Here is an 18803-nt window from a genome sequence, read left to right as displayed (position 1 = left end):
ATGAATAGAAGAGATAAGTTACAGCCTTGAGTGGGAAAGAGCTTGACACATTTGAGGGAAAGAAAACCAGTATGGCTTTAGCATAGAAAGCAAAAGAGAGAGTAGTGGTGTGGGGTTGAGGAAGTAGACAGAAATTCAATTTTGCAATCTTTTGCACTAGTATTCTTCAAATTGCTATTAGTGAGTCATGAAATCAATTCAGTGGGCTGTTACCAGCATTTAAACAAAAGTATTAGACTAAAATCAGAGTACATTGTACTTAGTAAAAGTATCACATGAAACTTACTTCTATATTTTAAATATTTGTCTGTGTATATATTTATGTATTATATTGTGGTATGCAAAGTTTTCTCTGTTTTGGTTTGCAGTAAATAGGTGTAAGAGCCACCATTGTAGACCATGTTAAGGATTTCTGACTTTTCTACTAAGAGAATAGAAACTCATTGATGATATTTTCCCAGGAGAATAGATTTCAAGATTTCCTTCCAATTGGAGACATTAATCATAATAAAAAGTGTTACTACTTTTAGCAACATGTATGCATGAAAAATCAGGGTAGGCTGCATTTATTGCTACCCCTAGATTGTCTCATTTTGTTTCTACAAAGTAAGAACTATGTGTTATTCACTATTGTTTCCCAAGTGCCTACTATAGACTAGGTAGATAGCAAAGATGTGTTTGTTGAATGAACAAAATATCTCGTATGAAGCTACTGTTTGTGAATGGAATGGCTGTAAGTCCAAGCAGATGCTCTTCTGCTATGCCATTCTCATTATTACAGTTTTTAACACAGAAAACTTTGGTGAGAATAACTACCAGAATCTTGCTTAATTTTTGAGGTTCCACTATGGAGAGTGTCAAGTATAAAGTCTATAGGGCCACAGAGTTTCATGCTATACACCTGTCTGATTCATCTTTGTTTTGCTCCCAAGCACCTTACATAACACAAGGTCTATTGTAGATACTTATTTGTAAGTGACAAATATATAAAAAATTTCTGATTTTCTACTGTCACAACAATAATTACCACAGATAGTGCATCTTTCAAGTAAATATATAATGTTATTAGTGATAAGTCTATGTAATTAATTCTATTGTAGATATTTATTTGTAAGTGACAAATATATAAAAAAATTCTTATTTTCTACTATCACAACAATAATTACAACAGATAGTGCATCTTTCAAGTAAATATATAATGTTATTAGTGATAAGTCTATGTAATCTTTATCTTAAAAGCGAATCATATGCATTGAATATTTATTATGGGCTAGATACCTTTCACAGTAGTGTTATTCACATTGCAAGCAAGTAACCTGGGTCTTAGAATATGAAACTGGAGCTTGAATTAAGGTTATTCTGCATCCCATATCCAATGGTGTTTTCACCAAATTATGCTGCTTCAATAAAGAAAATAACTGGCTTTCCTTCATCCTTTGAATCCCTGATAGTACTGCCCTGGCATTGTCCTACATAGACATTTCAGCTTCTGGAGAGGGAGGACATAACCTCTCAGGAATTACCACTACTGCAGCAAATCTAAAGGTCTTATGCTCTTGGGCCTAGTAGCTTTATGTGGACCATCATATGCATAGAACACTTCATATTAAGAAGTTATTTCACTTCTGAGGGAAAATGATATGAGGGAAATATGGATGGTAAAGATGAAAATGAGGCACATGATTTTATATTATATCATCCACAAAAATATGTTCCACCCAGAGCTCTAGAGTATTAGCTGGATTCTGACTTGGGAACGGATGTAGTTCCCATACTTTGAATTTAGTTGGCATGAAAACATCAGTCATATTAGTAGAAAGTCATTGCTGATCACTTTAAAAATGTTGTAATAGAAATAGCACAGAAAATGCTGATAATGGGAAGTGCTGAATTGTAAGGATCATATCACTCAATATAGATATATATTTCTTGTCTTATAAATTTAAGTATAAATACCAGAGTACAAATTACTCTTTTGTAGTTTTGCCTGCATTGTTTTATGTCATCCTTTAAAGATAAAATATAGTTTCAAAAATACTTAGAGCCTAATCAAAGGCACAGTACAGTATAGTAGTAAATGGATAATCATGTTTGTAATATGTAGTTAACTAGGGAAAAATAATAAGAGGTAAAAGAAATTCATATCAGTATTGATTAACAGTGTAAGATAGTATAGTAGAATAGAAAATGAGGGATGAGGGTAATACAACTTATGGATAAATAGAAAATGAACATCTCTTGACTTGAGCAAAATGTTTTAGTGTAACTGGGCTTGAAAATTATCCCTTTTACATGTATACATATAGCCTATCATTCATTCATTATCTAACAAATACGTATTAAGTGCCCACGTGTGCCTACATAGGGACTGGGAATTTCACAATGAATGAAACACACAAAAAACCTGCCTTCATAGAATTTATATTCTAATGAAGAAGGGAGAAGAGACAGATAAACACAACAAAAACTACATAAGTGGATATTAGGTGGCCAAAAAGCAAGAAAGCAGGGGTTTTGCCAGTTTTAAATAATAGGTCAGGGAAGACTTCACTGAAAAGATGATATTGGAATAAAATCCTGAAAGTTATTGACAATAGCAGCTAGGTCAACCAAAATAACAGAAATGTGAAAGCTGAGTGCCTTAGTCTGCTTTCTGCTGCTATAACAGAACATGACCCACTGGGTAATTAATAAAGTGAATAAATTTATTGGCTTACAGTTTTGGAAAGTCCAAGGCCAAGGAGCCAGCAGTTTTGGTGCCTGGTGAGGCTATTCTTTTAGATAGCCATTGTCCAGAGGAGAGGAAGGCTGGATCTAAAATATGGCAGAAGGCAAAAGGGCTAAGAGAGAGAGCCCATTCCATGAGCCCCTTTAAAAAGGTGTTAAACCCACCCATGAGGGTGAAACCCTCCTCGTCTAATCACCTCTCAAAGGCCCCACCTCCCAATACCATCACATTGGCAATTAAATTTCAACATGACTTTTGGAGCAAATGATCAAACTATGGCACTAAAGCAGTTTATAATTGGTTAATGTTATCAGCAAACTTTTCTACTAGGTTTAAAATAAGAAAATGCGAAACCAAGATTATAGTAATGTATTATGATAAATTAGATTTATAGTTTGGTCTCATTTTTATGTAAAAAGTTGATTTAAAATGCTGTATACATTTTCAGCCTGATGAATATGCATGATAAGATAAAAATACTTGTACTTTAGGAGCTTAAGAAGTAAGTGATGAAAGTAAATAGATGTTTTACTTTAAAAACATTTTTTTTTCTTGTTGGTATAAATAATGATGATTGATAGACCAGAATGAAGAATGGGGGGATCTTTATTTTTTATAATTATTAAATAGAGAACCATGGGTGATTTTTACCATTCATATAATATTGCTTCATATTTTTTACAACCAAATATAATGAAGAAACTGAGTTTAAAAACTCAAGGGTGTATTAGAAGATCCCATTTTTTAAAAAAAACATTTCAAATCCTCTCTTTTCCTATTGCTTTAAGTATTATGAAAAAGCAGTGAAACAGCCTGGAAAGATACACATCATAATGAAAATGGTGATTACACTTTATTCTTTGTTCACTTCAGCAGTTTTTGTTTGTGACAATGAGCAGGAATCATTTTTATAATTTTTTAAAAGTTAATGTTTAAAAAGAGAGATCGTTAACAATTTAAAACAAATTTGATTTATTTTGAAATAAAAACATTTTAGAATTTACATACTAAAGATAAACAATAAAGATATTTGAAAAGGTATTCCAAATTAGATGTAACTTATAGAATGCTGAAATATAAGTACGTGTTGTTTTATGAAATTTCAAAGACTTGGTATAATGGAATAGCTAAGATGTTCATTCATTAAATAGTTTTTTATTTGATTTTAAATAACAAAGAGTAATTGTAGAAGAATAAAGGAAAGTATACAGAGTATTTTTCCATGAAAATATTTTTATTTAACTGCTTCCAAATTAAACTGGTGTTTTCAAATGAACAAACATTTCTTTAAAAATGTCATTACTAAAGTTCAAATTCAACATGAATGTACTTTTGTAATTCCTAATAAATAGTTAAGGGAAAAAATCTTTCTTTTTTATTGTGAATTTGTATAATGCTGACCCTACTGAGGAAACAATGACATGTGGCTTAATTATAATATAAACAGTACAAAAATAATTTTAAGTTTCCATAATTTCAACATATTTCTCATAAAATACTTGGCAAATGAAAAGCAACACAAGCCCCGTAGTTTCCTAATAATTATTCACAGTATAAATTTGAACAAGTAAATATGGAAAGTAAACAGTATCATCAAAACACATTTTACCTTTTCCCTAAGTTATGTGTGAAACCCATTTGTATACACGGGGAACTCAACCTATCTAGTGTCCTTGGATAGACTTTTTCTTCCTAAGACGCATACTCATAATTGTTTAAATCTTAGAACTGCATCCAAGAGGAAGCTTAACAATAGTGATTGTTTGTTTTGTAGGTTTTAAAGACGCTAGAGTGCCAAAGAAGACTTTGAAGTGTGAAAACATTTCCTGTAATTGAAACCAAAATGTCATTTATAGATCCTTACCAGCACATTATAGTAAGTCATTCACTGTTTATGAATTCTTTCTTGGAGGGGGACTGATATGTTTCTGTGTGTGAGTATTGCGGGCTTTGCTAGTAAAGTAAAACTGTGACAACTTCAGCATTTGTTATTAAAGTCATATGAACTGAATGTGATACAAAAAGGCTACGGAACATAATAAAACTAATTTATCTCTTCATTTTATTACTGTAAGTTTCCAGAAAAGAGGAACTTGAAAGGAAAAAAATACCCAAACATCCATAATAATAATGGAACAATAAAAAATGTTATCACTTAGCGATCATCAGCCTGCATAGTTTACACCCTTTGCATGACTTGGTGGAAAGAAGAATAAAAGTAAAAGAATTTCTGAGTTTAGGGCTATATTTTGGTTTGCATTTTCAGGGCAATTAATTCTGTAAACTTTCCCTTAGTTAGATATGTTTAAATAAATTCTTCTATGGGTGGTTAGTTTTAGTAAAGAGTTAAGTAATTCATATTTTAGTACGTAATTTTCCAAACTCCAGTGGAAGTATACATGCTCTTTTCTGGTCAATAAACAGAAGAGAGATTTCCTTGCTGAATTCAACATTTGAAACTCAGGTTTATATGAAGTAGATACAGGTTTTATCGATATTTAAGGAGTAATCCATAGCCTCATTTTCACTTGAAATAAAATGCTGTTTTCTTACTCTGCATCCATTTCTAGATATCATCCTCTTTCTTGCTCTCCTTAGATAAAAAGTTTAATGTATTATAATTATTTGTAATGCCTTCTTCCCCTCCATTCATAACTTGAACCATTGATCTGGCCTCAGCCATTCCACTTCACAAAAAGGTCTAATTAATTGGCCTCTCTGGTGTTAAATCCAATAAACTCCTCAGTCCCCTCACTCCTTCTGTCCAACTCTGCTGCTCGTTACTATTTTCTTGAAACTCTTCTCAGATTTTTCTGGTTTTGTTTGTTCTGTTCCTTGCTGTTGGTTACTTCTCAGTTTTCTTAAGAAAGCTCTTCTTTCTGTCTGATTCTCTTCTTTTTAATAAATTGAGGTATACTATATATAAAGTGCATAAATCTTAATTGTTAAGCTTGGTGAATTTTTACAAATGTATTTGGAATAAAAATGTATTCCACCCACGAAACCATCACTCAGATTATAAGCACCCAGAAAGACTTGCTCATATACCTTCTAGTCAATAACTTGCCTCAAAGGTAGCCAATATTTTACCTCTATTATCATGGGTAAGTTTTGCATATGTTTGACCTTAATATACATTTCTGCAGTCAACATTGCGTCTATGAGATTCATTCATGTTGTTGTGAGTAGCACACTTCCACACTTTTACATTGCCATGTGGTTTTTCATTATTTGAATATGTCATAAGCTATTTCTTTAGTCTACTGATAACCATCATATTCTCTTTGAATGGCAATGGTGATTTCCTATAAATCAGGCAAATATATATGTGTGACTTCATTTCTTTTCTGTTTTATTAGTCAAATAGTCTGTGTTTGCCCCAATGCCAATCTATCCTAATTTCTGTAGTTTGCCCCAATACTGATCTATCCCAATTTGTGTAGCTTTAAAATGTGTCTTTATATATGGCAACGTAAATCCTCCAATTTTTTTCTTCTTCAAGAATATCCTGTCTAGTTTTAGTTCTTTGTATTTCCATATAATTTTCGTATTCATTTTGCCAATTTACACACACATGCACACAAAATTGCTGGGAATGTAATGATTCTACAGAGAAGAGATAATATAATAACAATATTGAGTCTTCCAATCCATTAACAAACCATGAATTTCATCCAAAACTAAATGTTACTTATTTTTATCTTTAATTATCTCAGTAATGTGTTATAGTTTTCCTTAAGAAATCTTGTGTATATATATTTTTGATGTATTTTTTAATATTTGATGTTTTAATGTAATTGTAAAGGTATTTGCAAACTGTATTTTCCAATTAGTTGTGCTTTTTTTTTTTTTTTTTTTTTTTTTTTGAGATGGAGTCTTACTCTGTTGCCCAAGCTGGAGTGCTATAGTGTGATCACAGCTCACTGCAACCTCCATCTCTCGGGTTCAAGTAATTCACATGCTTCAGCCTCCCCTGTAGCTGATATTACAGGCATCCACTACCATGCTCGGCTAGTATTTTTGTATTTTTAATAGAGACAGAGTTTCGCCATGTTGGCCACACTGGTCTTGAACTCCTGGTTGTTTATGTTTAACAGAAAAATATGAAAAAATTATTTATAATAACCATAATATAAGATAATGTAAGCCCACAATGTAAGGGCTCTGATAAGAGACAATGAAGATGACTCTAGAGTATGTAACAGGAAGAATTAATAACAGGAATCCTTCTGGAAAGGATTTCTAGGGGAAGTAACATATCAGCATAGACCTGAAGGTTAGTAGAAGAAGTTTGTCAGTTAAAGAGAGAGAAAATGACTTTTCTGAATTGGAAAAAATAAATAAGCGTATGTGAAGTAGTCTGAAGGCGCGATATAATAGTACACGATTCAAGGAAATGAAAGAAGTTTAGTATGGTTGGAACACAAAACATTTCAAAGAATATGATTATATTGAATGACTTTCACTCTTCTACTTGATCTGACCAGGTCTTATTACTGACTGCCATGCAGCCCCCACACATGTCTTGTCAGACGATCTGGTGAACCGGCCATTCAGTTTCTTCTTTTAACACAGCAGAGTATATGTATTTAGTTTTTACATTTTTAAAAAATTATACTTTAAGTTCTAGGGTACATGTGCACAATATGCAGGTACATAGGTATACATGTGCCTTGATACATAGGTATACATGTGCCATGTTGGTTTGTTGCACCCATCAACTCATCATTCACATTAGATATTTCTCCCAATGCTATTCCTCCCCCAACCTCCCACCCCCTGACAGGTTCTGGTGTGTGATATTCCCCACCCTGTGTCCAAGTGATCTCATTGTTCAATTCCCACCTATGAGTGAGAACACATGGTGTTTGGTTTTCTGTTCTTGTGTTAGTTAGCTGAGAATGATGGTTTCCAGCTTCATCCATGTCCCTGCAAAGGACATGAACTCATCCTTTTTTTATGGCTGCATAGTATTCCGTGGTGAATATGTACAACATTTTCTTAATCCATTGATGGACATTTGGGTTGGTTCCAAGTCTTTGCTATTGTGAATAGTGCCGCAATAAACATATGTGTGCATTTGTCTTTATAGTAGCATTATTTATAATCCTTTCAGTTTATACCCAGTAATGGGATTGCTGGGTCAAATGATAATTCTAGTTCTAGATCCTTGAGGAATCACACACTGTCTTCCACAATGATTGAACTAATTTACACTCCCACCAACATTGTAAAAGCATTCCTATTTCTCCACATCCTCTCCAGAATCTGTTGTTTCCTGACTTTTTAATGATTGTCATTCTAACTGGTGTGAGATGGTATCTCACTGTGGTTTCGATTTGTATTTCTCTGATCACCAGTGATGATGAGCATTTTTTCATGTATCTTTTGGCTGCGTAGATGTGTTCTTTTGAGAAGTGTCTGTTCATATCCTTTGCCCATTTTTTGATAGGGTCGTTTGTTTTTTTCTTGTAAATTTGTTTGAGTTCTTTGTAGATTCTGGATATTAGCCCTTTGTCAGATGGGTACACTGCAAAAATTTTCTCCCATTCTGTATGTTGCCTGTTCACTCTGATGGTAGTTTCTTTTGAATACCAGAGTATATTTAAAAATCAAACTGCATCTGGACATCTAAGGTTCAGCACTGGGACCTTTTCTTGAAAATTTTGTTAACTATAGCAACATATTTAGGCTATGGTAATTACCTATGTGGTAATATTATATTATACCATATTACAAAACGTGAATAAACCACATATTGCTATCACATTTTTCATTACTTTCGCCAATATCAGACTTAGACATCAACTAGCATTCTAATTTATAGCCCTTTTAAATGAAGAGATCTGTGAGCTTTACAGTTTCCTTCATTCTTCTTATTCTTGCTAAGTGTATATGAAAAAAAACCAACTGTGGGTGTGTGCATATGTGTGTGTGTGTAAATTGTTTTTTAAAAAATTTCCTGCTATGGTTTTCACAGAAAGATATTTTTCAAAATATGTAAGTGAGCAAGCACACTCAACACTGAATGATATTAGTAAAAAGGAAAGTTGGAGTGAATCAAGCCAGCTTACTATTAATAGTAATGAGCTCTTGGTGCCAAACAGGCTAACACAGTTTTGGCTGCCTCCAGGCCAGAAGACTGGGCTCATTTTCACCATTCTTGTGATGCAGGGACATGTTGGAGAATCCTGTGGGCTGATGCAGCAATTTGCAGCCAGCAAGCTCACTTGCTTCCAATGGTGCTTGGATTTTAAGAAGCTGGTAGGAAAACAGAGTGACAAATACATGACAGAGTTTAGTTTCCATATGTTTAGAATCATTATGATGTGACTTCCAACCTCAAGGATTTTTGTACCTTCAGAATTTACTGAAGTTTTTTTTTTTTTTTTTTTTTACCAGGAGCCATCAATTTCACAAGTAGAGGTCAAGTATAAAATATTTATAACATTTTCCATCTTTTTATTCTGAAAATATGAGTCATATGCCTGAAGTGAAAAAATTCACACCTCTTTCTACCACCTATTAACAATGGAGGGGCACTGTCCCACATCCCACAGAAACTAAGGTTGTCTTCACGTTAGGGACAGTAAACCACGTGGATATGGCAGCATGATTGCATAGTAAAATACAAGAACTTTCAAAAAATATAATTGTAGGATGACTGGAAATTTTACCAAAAATGTAGAAAGCTATTATTCAGATTATTACAGTAACACAGGAAAGAAAACCACCACTGAATAAGTAATCAAAGAACTAGTGTTCTGGTAGGAGTTCTAGTCTTACCAGTTACATGATCATGAACACGTAGACTCTGACTTTTACCTGCCTCATCTGGAAAACAGGGTATGAATAGGACCTGCTGTGTCTGCTTCACAGAGCTTTCATAAATAGTAAATTGTTATGTGCACAAAATTATTCCTTTGAAATAATGAAATAAGATATTTTCAGAAAAGTTAGATGGTGAGATGCTGTTACTAGAAAATCAGAAATATAAAAGTGGTAAAACTATTATTACAAAAGCACAGGACTGTTAATGAGTTAATAATGAGTTTTTTGGCAAATAGTAGAATTTCTGTGAGCACTCAAAATCTAAAAAATGAAGAAGAAGAAAGCCAGTGTATTGGGGTTCTCTAGAGAATCAGGACCAATAGGAGGTATTAATTCATTAAGTATGTGGTATTAATTGATTTATTATGACAAACAGGAGATATTGATTAATTTGTTGATTTATTATGAGAAATTAATTGATAATTAATTGACTAATGATTGGCTCACACAATTATGGAGGCTGAGCAGTCCTACGATCTGCCATCTCAAGCTGGAAACACTGTAAAGTTGGGGTGTATTTCGGCTTTCGTCTGAAGGCCTGAGAACCAAGGGAGCTGATAATGTGAATCCCAATCTGAGAGCAGGACGAAATGCAAGGCGATGTCTCAGCTCAAACAGTGAGACAAGAATAAATGGGGATGAATTCTTCCTTCCTCTGCCTCTGTTCTGTTTGAGCTGTCAACAGATTGGGTAATGCCCGACTGCATCCGGGAGGGCAATCTACTTTACTTGAGCCCACTGGTTCAAACGGTAATGTGATTTAGATATACCCTCATAGGCACACCTAAAACAATGTTTAATCTGGACAACACACGGCCTACTGAAATTGATCTGTAAAATTAATCATCACAGCTAATGATAAACTCCTAACTTGTCCTTGATATCATTCATGCCCTGCCACAAGCCTCCCTTAGGGGGCGAAAGTGTGCTAATTCAAAGTAATGTCCATATTTCTGCCTCTTTTTTTTTTTTTTTTTTTTTTTTTTTTTTTTGAGAATCGCTCTGTCCCCCAGGCTGGGGTGCAGTGGCGCGATCTCGGCTCACTGCAAGCTCCGCCTCCCGGGTTCACACCATTCTCTTGCCTCAGCCTCCCGAGTAGCTAGGACTACAGGCGCCTGCCACCAAGCCCGGCTAATATTTTGTATTTTTAGTAGAGACTGGGTTTCACCGTGGTCTCGATCTCCTGAGCTTGTGATCCGCCCGCCTCGGCCGCCCAAAGTGCTGGGATTACAGGCGTGAGTCACCGCTCCCGGCCGTTTCTGTTTCTTTACTGCACAACATAGATCAGAAATTCCTAGAATATCACCAGGTTTATCTTTCAGTTCTCAAATTTCTTTTTAGTTCGTTTAAAAATTTTCTCAGGCTTTTTTTATACTCCCACTCCCATATAGTCATATTTCAATTTGACTTTCTTTTCCTTGAACACTGTAAGTATAGTATAGCTGATTAATGGATGGGTTTGTTTCTGTGCCTGTTGATTAATTATGCTGGTTTGCAGACTTGGTGTCATGACTCGTTATAATTCCAGTTATCTTTGATTTTGTGTTGAACGCTATGGTGAAAAATAGAAGTAATCTTTCAGAGATAACTTATTTGCTTCCATCAGGCCCCTGGGGATACTAGCGGTTTGGGACAAATGTAATCCCAGTTCCAGATTGGTTTTCTGGGCAGCTTGTATTACACTAAAATGGGTTACCAGTACATAGAAAGGATGTTCACGTTTAGGCCTATGTCACAATCTATGGAGATTTTACTTTGCAAAGAGGAGTGTGGTTTACCGGGGTTCTTATTCTTAGAATGCTGATGAATCTCTCAAGGCTGCGCAGTCTCTTAGTCCTCTCCTCTTCTGGATCAGCAAATGCCCCTATGGCAAAACTGAGCTCACCTCTCTGGGATTTTTTGTGCTCTTTTTCACCTTTGCTCTCTGTTCTGGTAGTTAATGCTGCCTCCCAAGTAGCTGGGATTACAGGCGTGGGCTACCATGCCCAGCTAATTTTTTGTATTTTTAATAGCGATAGGGTTTCACCATGTTGGCTAGGCTGGTCTGAAACTCCTGACCTTGAGTAATCCACCCTCCTTAGTTTCCCAAAGTGCTGGGATTACAGGCCTGAGCCACCATGCCTGGCCTGAACCTTTTATTTGTTGCTTAATGAAAAGAACAAGTAAAGCAGGGAGAAGGTTTTTAAGAAGTGCCTCAAAATAGGGATAAAATATCTAAAATTGCATTTGTTAGCGTATCCATGTTTTCAAGTGTATTGGATCTATTAGCCTTAAGGTTCACATTTGAAAACCATCAGTTCTAAGGCATCTTAAATCTGAATGAACATGACTTATCATCTAGGGCAGTAATTCTAAACCAAATAAATATGACTTCCCCAAAGCGCCAAGGATGTGTGAGAAAAACTTTTCAAATGCACATGCTACTTCATGTGTTCTAATGAGCTTCTCTAGAAAGGTGAGGGTGCGCCTGTTCTTCACAGTCCACTCAGTCACTGTTACTCCAGGAGAGTGTAGATTTCCTCATAAGTATGGAGGTAGGAAAAGGCTGATGTTCACACTTTTTTTGTGTGATGCTACAGCTATTTAGTTACCATTGGACTAGAATCTATATTATACTTACAATTTAGGTGCTAGATATTTGGGAAGTTGTTTCATTTCAGTGTTTTAAGGATATTATAGTCACTATAAATTCATGATGAATATATCATTAAATAAATATTTTACTATTTTCTTTTTTAAAGAAAGGGTCTGCTGTATTGCCTAGGCTGGCCTCAAACTTCTGGGCTCAAGCGATCCTTCTGTCTGAGCCTCTCAGATAGCTGTAACTATAGGTGTGCGCCACAGAACCCAGCTAAATTAGAATTTTAGAACGAAGCTGTTAAAATTAATATTTTCTTGTATTGGTTTTCACTGCTAGGGCAGTCCCTGAAATCTTGTTCCTTTTTTGTTTGAAACTTCACTTTTAAAAATTCTGTTTTTAATTGACACATAGTAATTGTACATATATACGGGGTACAGTATGATGTTCCATTATATTATACATTGTGTAATAATCAAATCAAGATTTTTAGCATATTCATCATCTCATACATTTATCATGCCTTTGTGGTGAACACATTAAAAATCTTCTGTTCTATTTTGAAATACGCAGCACGTTACTATTAACCATAGTCATCCTGCTGTACGGTAGAACACCAGTACTTATTTCTCCTACCTAACTTTGTACCCATTTACCATTCTCTCCCCATTTTCTCCTCCCTCCTATCTTCCCTAGCCTCTGGTAACCACTATCTTACTCTCTACTTCTATGGCCTCAACTTCTTTAGATTCCACGTACGGGTAGATCTTGTGCTATTTGTCTTTCTGTGCAAATACCTAATTTTTTTTATTTTTTATTTTTATTTTTTGAGACAGAGTCTCGCTCTGTTGCCCAAACTGGAGGGCAGTGGTGCGATCTCAGCTCACTGTAACCTCCGCCTCCTGGGTTCAAGCCATTCTCCTGTCTCAGCCTCCCAAGAAGCTGGGATTACAGGTGCCTGCCACCATGCCCGGCTAATTTTTTTATATTTTTAGTAGAGATGGGGTTTCACCATTGGCCAGGCTGGTCTCAAACTCCTGACCTCAGGTGATCCACCTTCCTTGGCCTCCCTCCAAGTGGTGGTTTACAGGTGTGAACAAAGGACAGGATTTCCTTCTTTCTTATGGTTGAATAGTATTCCATTGTGTATGTGGACCACTTTTATTTATCCATTCATCCATTGATGGGCACTTAGGTTGATTCCATATCTTGGTTATTGTGAATGTTGTGAATGTTGTAATAAACATGGGAGTGCAGATTTGTCTTCAACATACTGCTTTCATTTCCTTTGGATATATGCCCAATAGTAGGATTGCTGGACCAGATGGTAGTACCATTTTTAATTTTTTTGAAGAACCTCCATACTGTTTTACACAATGGCTATGCAAATTTACTTTTCCACCAACAGTGTATAAATGTTTTCTTTCTCTACATCTATGCAAGCATTTGTTATTTTTGTGGTTTTTATAATAGCGATTCTAGTTGGGAAGAGGTAATATCTCATCGTGGTTTTGATTTGCATTTCCCTGAGGATAAGTGATGTTGAACATTTTTTTTCATAAACTTTTTGGCCATTTGAGTGTCTTCTTTTGAGAAATGTCTAGTTAGGTCTTTTACTTGTTTTCAAAATCAGATAATTATTATTATTATTATTATGTTATTGAGTTGAGTTTCTTATATATTCTGGATACTAGTCCCTAAACTCGTGATTAAAAGAGGACTTAAAATCTTCCTACTGCAATAAGAATGCACTCTGTATTTGGTTTTATTTTTAAAAATATATACAACTATAGGCCAGGTGTGGTGGCTCACACCTGTAATCCCAGCACTTTGGGAGGCTGAGGTGGGCAGATCGCTTGAGCCTAGGAGTTTGACACTAGCCTGAGCAACATGGCAAAATCCCATCTCTACAAAAACAAAAACAAGAAACAAAAATTAGCCGGGTGTGGTGGTGCGTGCCTGTAGTCCCAGCTACTTGGGAGGCTGAGGTGGGAAGATCATCTGATCCACTGCACTCTAGGCTGGGTGATAGAATGAGACTGTCTAAATAAAATAAATAAAATAAAATAAAATAAAATAAAGTAAAATATATACATATATATATAATATAATATATTGCCAAATTGAATGTATATACTTGTGCAGGTGATAAATTTCTTGTTCAAGGGGAGAAGAATCTCAAGTCACATTTCTGATTTTGATTTTCTTTTAGTGATATCTTCTAGAGCTAACAAATTATGTTCCAAATTAGATGTTTTGAGCATTAAGATAATTTCTGCATATGGCCAACTCATGACTGATAATTTTTGAATAATACCAAGGTTAGGTATTATTGTTAGACTAAAAATAGATAATGCTGATCATTGTTTAAAAATGTAGGTGAATAATAGCAAAATGCCTGTGCTTCATAGTTATATTAGAATGAAACTCCACACCTGAAAGTGAAACTGAAAATAAGCATCTTATCAAAAAAGCCTCATGATTTGTTAATGACGTCAATGCAGCCATTAAAAAAAAAATTCTGAGAAGGTGCCTATTGCCAATTGTGGTGATCATAATCTCTGCATTCAGTAATAACATATAGTCTTTGTCATACTAACAGTTTTTAGTTTTAAAAATTAGGCAAAGTTAGGTTGAATAGAGAAAAACAATATTTGCATGCAGAATCTACTTTATTTTCCATCAGCTTTATTTTATGATTGTTTCTTTGGTTCTTGTCTTATAACAGTAGAGTTTTAAACAGATTAGGAAGATCATCAATGAAGATACATCATTGATTTTGTATAAATTGGTTCTTTTTTTCAATGCCAAACATAGTTACATATATCAATATACTTATCCAGACTTATCCAGAATGAATTTAATCCAGTAGTTGTTTTCCTAATGAATAGGAAATTGTAATTTTGAAAAGAAAAAGCACCTTGGTTTTTACTATGGAAATGAATATGAATGCAGAAAGACACTCAAAGTAATCCAAGACCTGAAGGCAAAGCTTAATCTTCATGACTAAGTCGGTGGATTGAGCTTAGATTTGACATCTCAATTGAAATATGACATCTCTCTCTGCCAACTACCAGCCACCATTGTCCTGAGTCATTAGTTTCCCTTGGAAAACACTGGTTGTGAATTCAGTAATATAATTTCCTCTGGCACTATCCCTGAGATATAACCAAACATCTCCTATCCAAGTTGAAACCTAGCGCAGTCTGGACTAGTTTGAAATTGCTTGTGATAGTGGCCCCAGGAAACATGGTAAGCGATTCTTAAAAGACTATTTGGGGCCGGGCGCGGTGGCTCAAGCCTGTAATCCCAGCACTTTGGGAGGCCGAGACGGGCGGATCACAAGGTCAGGAGATCGAGACCATCCTGGCTAACATGGTGAAACCCCGTCTCTACTAAAAATACAAAAAAAAAAAACTAGCCGGGCGAGGTGGCGGGCGCCTGTAGTCCCAGCTACTCGGGAGGCTGAGGCAGGAGAATGGCGTAAACCCGGGAGGCGGAGCTTGCAGTGAGCTGAGATCCGGCCACTGCACTCCAGCCTGGGCGACAGAGCGAGACTCCGTCTCAAAAAAAAAAAAAAAAAAGACTATTTGGATAATCATTGACTGAAACTGAACATCTTTCTCCAAGAATATGTGCTTACTTTATTATAGATACTCTCTTATTAATCTTTAAAGCTTTTTTAAAGAGATGGGCACAGACACAGAATGGCAAGGCTGAATTCTAGTGAAAGGTCATCATTTACTATCTATGAGTAACTGGGAAATTACTGAGTCTCTCAGAATCTCATTTTACTCATTTATAAATATAAATAATAACACCTATTCTTTAGGGTTGTTGGGAATATTAAATGACAGTTGGTGTCTACTAGGATGTATGACATATGGTTCACATTCAATGAGTCCTTATAATAAAAACAATCTTTTTGTCCATGTTATTAATAAACATTTAGTATATGAATATATTTGCAGCAACTTCAAAAATCAAATATTAAATAATGGATAAAAATATTGCTCATAGTTTTTGTGATACAAGGAAGGTTTCTAGGTATTTGAAAATCCATGTAATATTAGAAATTCTTAGATATGGAAAAAAAGCATAGATGATTTTGGGAGGGGGCATCATTATGTGTAATAATTATTATTGAGAGGGTTTCTTTTGCAGCGAAAGCTAATTTTAAACAGATTTTCAAGAGCATTTTCTCATTGTATTTCAGGCCCAGTTATCACCTGTGTAGATTCATTTTCTGCATGTGGATGTCCAGTTGTTCAAGCATCATTTGTTGAAAAGACTATCTTTGCTTTGTTATATTGTCTTTTCTCCTTTGTCAAAGATCAGTTGACTTCATCTATGTGCTTCTCTATTCTGTTCCACTGATCTGGTTTGTTTGTTTGTGTATTTTTTTTTTTATTGCCTGTACCACACTGTCTTGATTACTGTAGCTTTATAGTAAGTCTTGAAGTTGCATAGCGTCAGTACTCTAACTTTTCTCTTCTCCTTCAATTTTGTGTTTACTATTCTGCTTTTGCCTCTTCATATAAATTTTAGAATCAGTTTCTCGTTTTCGCAGAATATTTTGTGATTTTTGTCGGGACTTTGTTGAATCTATAGGTCACAATGGAAAGAAATGACATCTTTACATTATTGAGTCTTCCCATCCATGAATATTGAATATCTCTCCATTTATTTAGTTCTTCCTTGACTTATTTCATATGAATTTTGTATTCTTCCTCATATAGATCCTCTACATACATTGTTAGATTTATAACTATTTCATTTTGGGAAGTGCTAATATAAGAAGTATTGTGTTTTTAATTTCAAAGTCTACTTGTTCATTTCTGGTATGTAGAAAAGCAATTGACTTTTGTATGTTAATCTTATCTCCTGCAACCTTGTTATAGTCATATAATTAGTTCCAGGAGTATTTTTTCAAATTGATTATATTGGGTTTTCTTCATAAACATTCATGTTATCTGTGAACAAAGTTTTATTTCTTCATTCTCAATCTATATACCTTTTATTTCCTTTTCTTATCTTATTGCATTAAATAGGACTTCCAGTACAATGTTGAAAAGGGGTGATGACAGGGTTCCTCCTTACTTTGCTCCTGATCTTTTTGGGGAAGCTTCCATTTTGTCATCATTAAATATGACATTAATTATAATTTTTTTTGTAGATGTCCTTTATCAAGTTGATGAAACTTCCTTCTATTTCTATTTCGCTGAAAATTTTTTTTATTATGAATGGATGTTAAATTTTGTCGGATGCTTTTTATTCATCTGTTGATATGATCATGTAATTTTTCTTGTTTAGCCTGTTGATATGATGGCTTTAATTAATAGACTTTTGAATGCTGAATCAGCCTTGTGTATCTGACATAAACCCCACTTGGTCATGGTGTATAATTCTTTTTTTTTTTTTAGACGGAGTCCACTCTGTCACCTAGGCTGAAGTGCAGTGGTGGTGTCTTGCTCACTGCAACCTCTGCTGCCAGGGTTCAAGCGATTCTCTTGCTTCAGCCTCCCAAGTAGCTGGGATTACAGTCACACACCACCATGCCCAGCTAAATTTTTGGTATTTTTAGTAGAGATAGAGTTTCACTATGTTAGCCAGGCTGGTCTCAAACTCCTGACCTCAGGTGATATGCCCGCCTTGGCCTCCCAAAATACAGACATGAGCCACTGTGCCCGGCCTGGTGTATAATCCTTTTTATATGTTGTTGGACTTGATTTACTAATATTTTGTTGAGAACTTTAGCATGTATGTTCATGAGAAACATTGGCCTGTAGTTTTCTTTTCTTGTAATGTCTTTGTCTGGTTTTGGAATTTGGGTAATGGTGGCCTCCAAGAAAGATTTAAGAAGTATTCCCTCTGCTTTAATCCTCTGGAAGAGGTTGCAGAGAATTGATATAATAATTGATATAGTTTCCTCTTAAATGTTTGGTAGAATTTAACAGTGAAGCCATGTGAGCATGGTGCTTTCTGTTTTGTAAGGTTATTAATTATTGATTCAATTTCTTTAATAGACGTGTCTATTTAGATTGTCTATTTCTTCTTATGAAAATTTTGATAGATTCTGTCTTTTAAGAAATCGATTCATTTCATCCAGGTTATCAAATTTGTGAGCGTAGAGTTGTTTGTAGTATTTCTTCTGTTATCCTTTTAATATCCATGTGATCTGTAATACTGTCCCTTATCATTTCTGGTATTAGTAATTTTGTCCTCTCTCTCTCGCTCTCTCTCTCTCTTTTTTTTTTCTTAACATGGCTAATGTCTCATTGATCTTATTGATTTTTTCAAAGAACCAAATTTTGGTTTCATTGATTTTCTCTATTTCCTGTTTCCAATTTTATTGATTTCTGTTCTAATATTTACTATTTTTCTTTTGCTTACCTTGGATTTAATTTGCTCTTCTTTTTCTAGTACCCTAAGGTGGTAGCTTAGATTATTGGTTTTAGTTCTTTCTTCTTTTTTAATATATGCATTCAGTGATATAAATTTCCCATTCAGTACTGCTTTCAATGCATCATTCAAATTTTGACAAGTTGTGCTGTCAATTTCATTTAGTTTCGATTATTTTTCTGATTGTTCATTTCATCTATGTATAATAAAACTTTGGCTACTCAGAACTCTTGGATGTTGAAGGTATTTCTTTTTTAAAATAAA

General features: G+C 34.7%; 1 protein-coding gene across 1 annotated transcript in view; it reads left to right on the top strand.

The window, feature by feature from the left end:
- PLA2G4A (phospholipase A2 group IVA) overlaps positions 1–18803 on the top strand; it is a 148032-nt gene that overhangs the window by 20426 nt on the left and 108803 nt on the right. The window contains exon 2 of the mRNA XM_050783287.1: positions 4503–4604. Coding sequence (XP_050639244.1) covers positions 4572–4604 — 33 coding nt within the window. The 5' untranslated portion in view covers positions 4503–4571. The remainder of the gene's footprint in view (positions 1–4502; positions 4605–18803) is intronic.

Source organism: Macaca thibetana, chromosome 1, assembly GCF_024542745.1.
Source record: "Macaca thibetana thibetana isolate TM-01 chromosome 1, ASM2454274v1, whole genome shotgun sequence".
Lineage (NCBI taxonomy): Eukaryota > Metazoa > Chordata > Mammalia > Primates > Cercopithecidae > Macaca > Macaca thibetana.
This window is presented reverse-complemented; position numbering and strand designations above follow the sequence as displayed.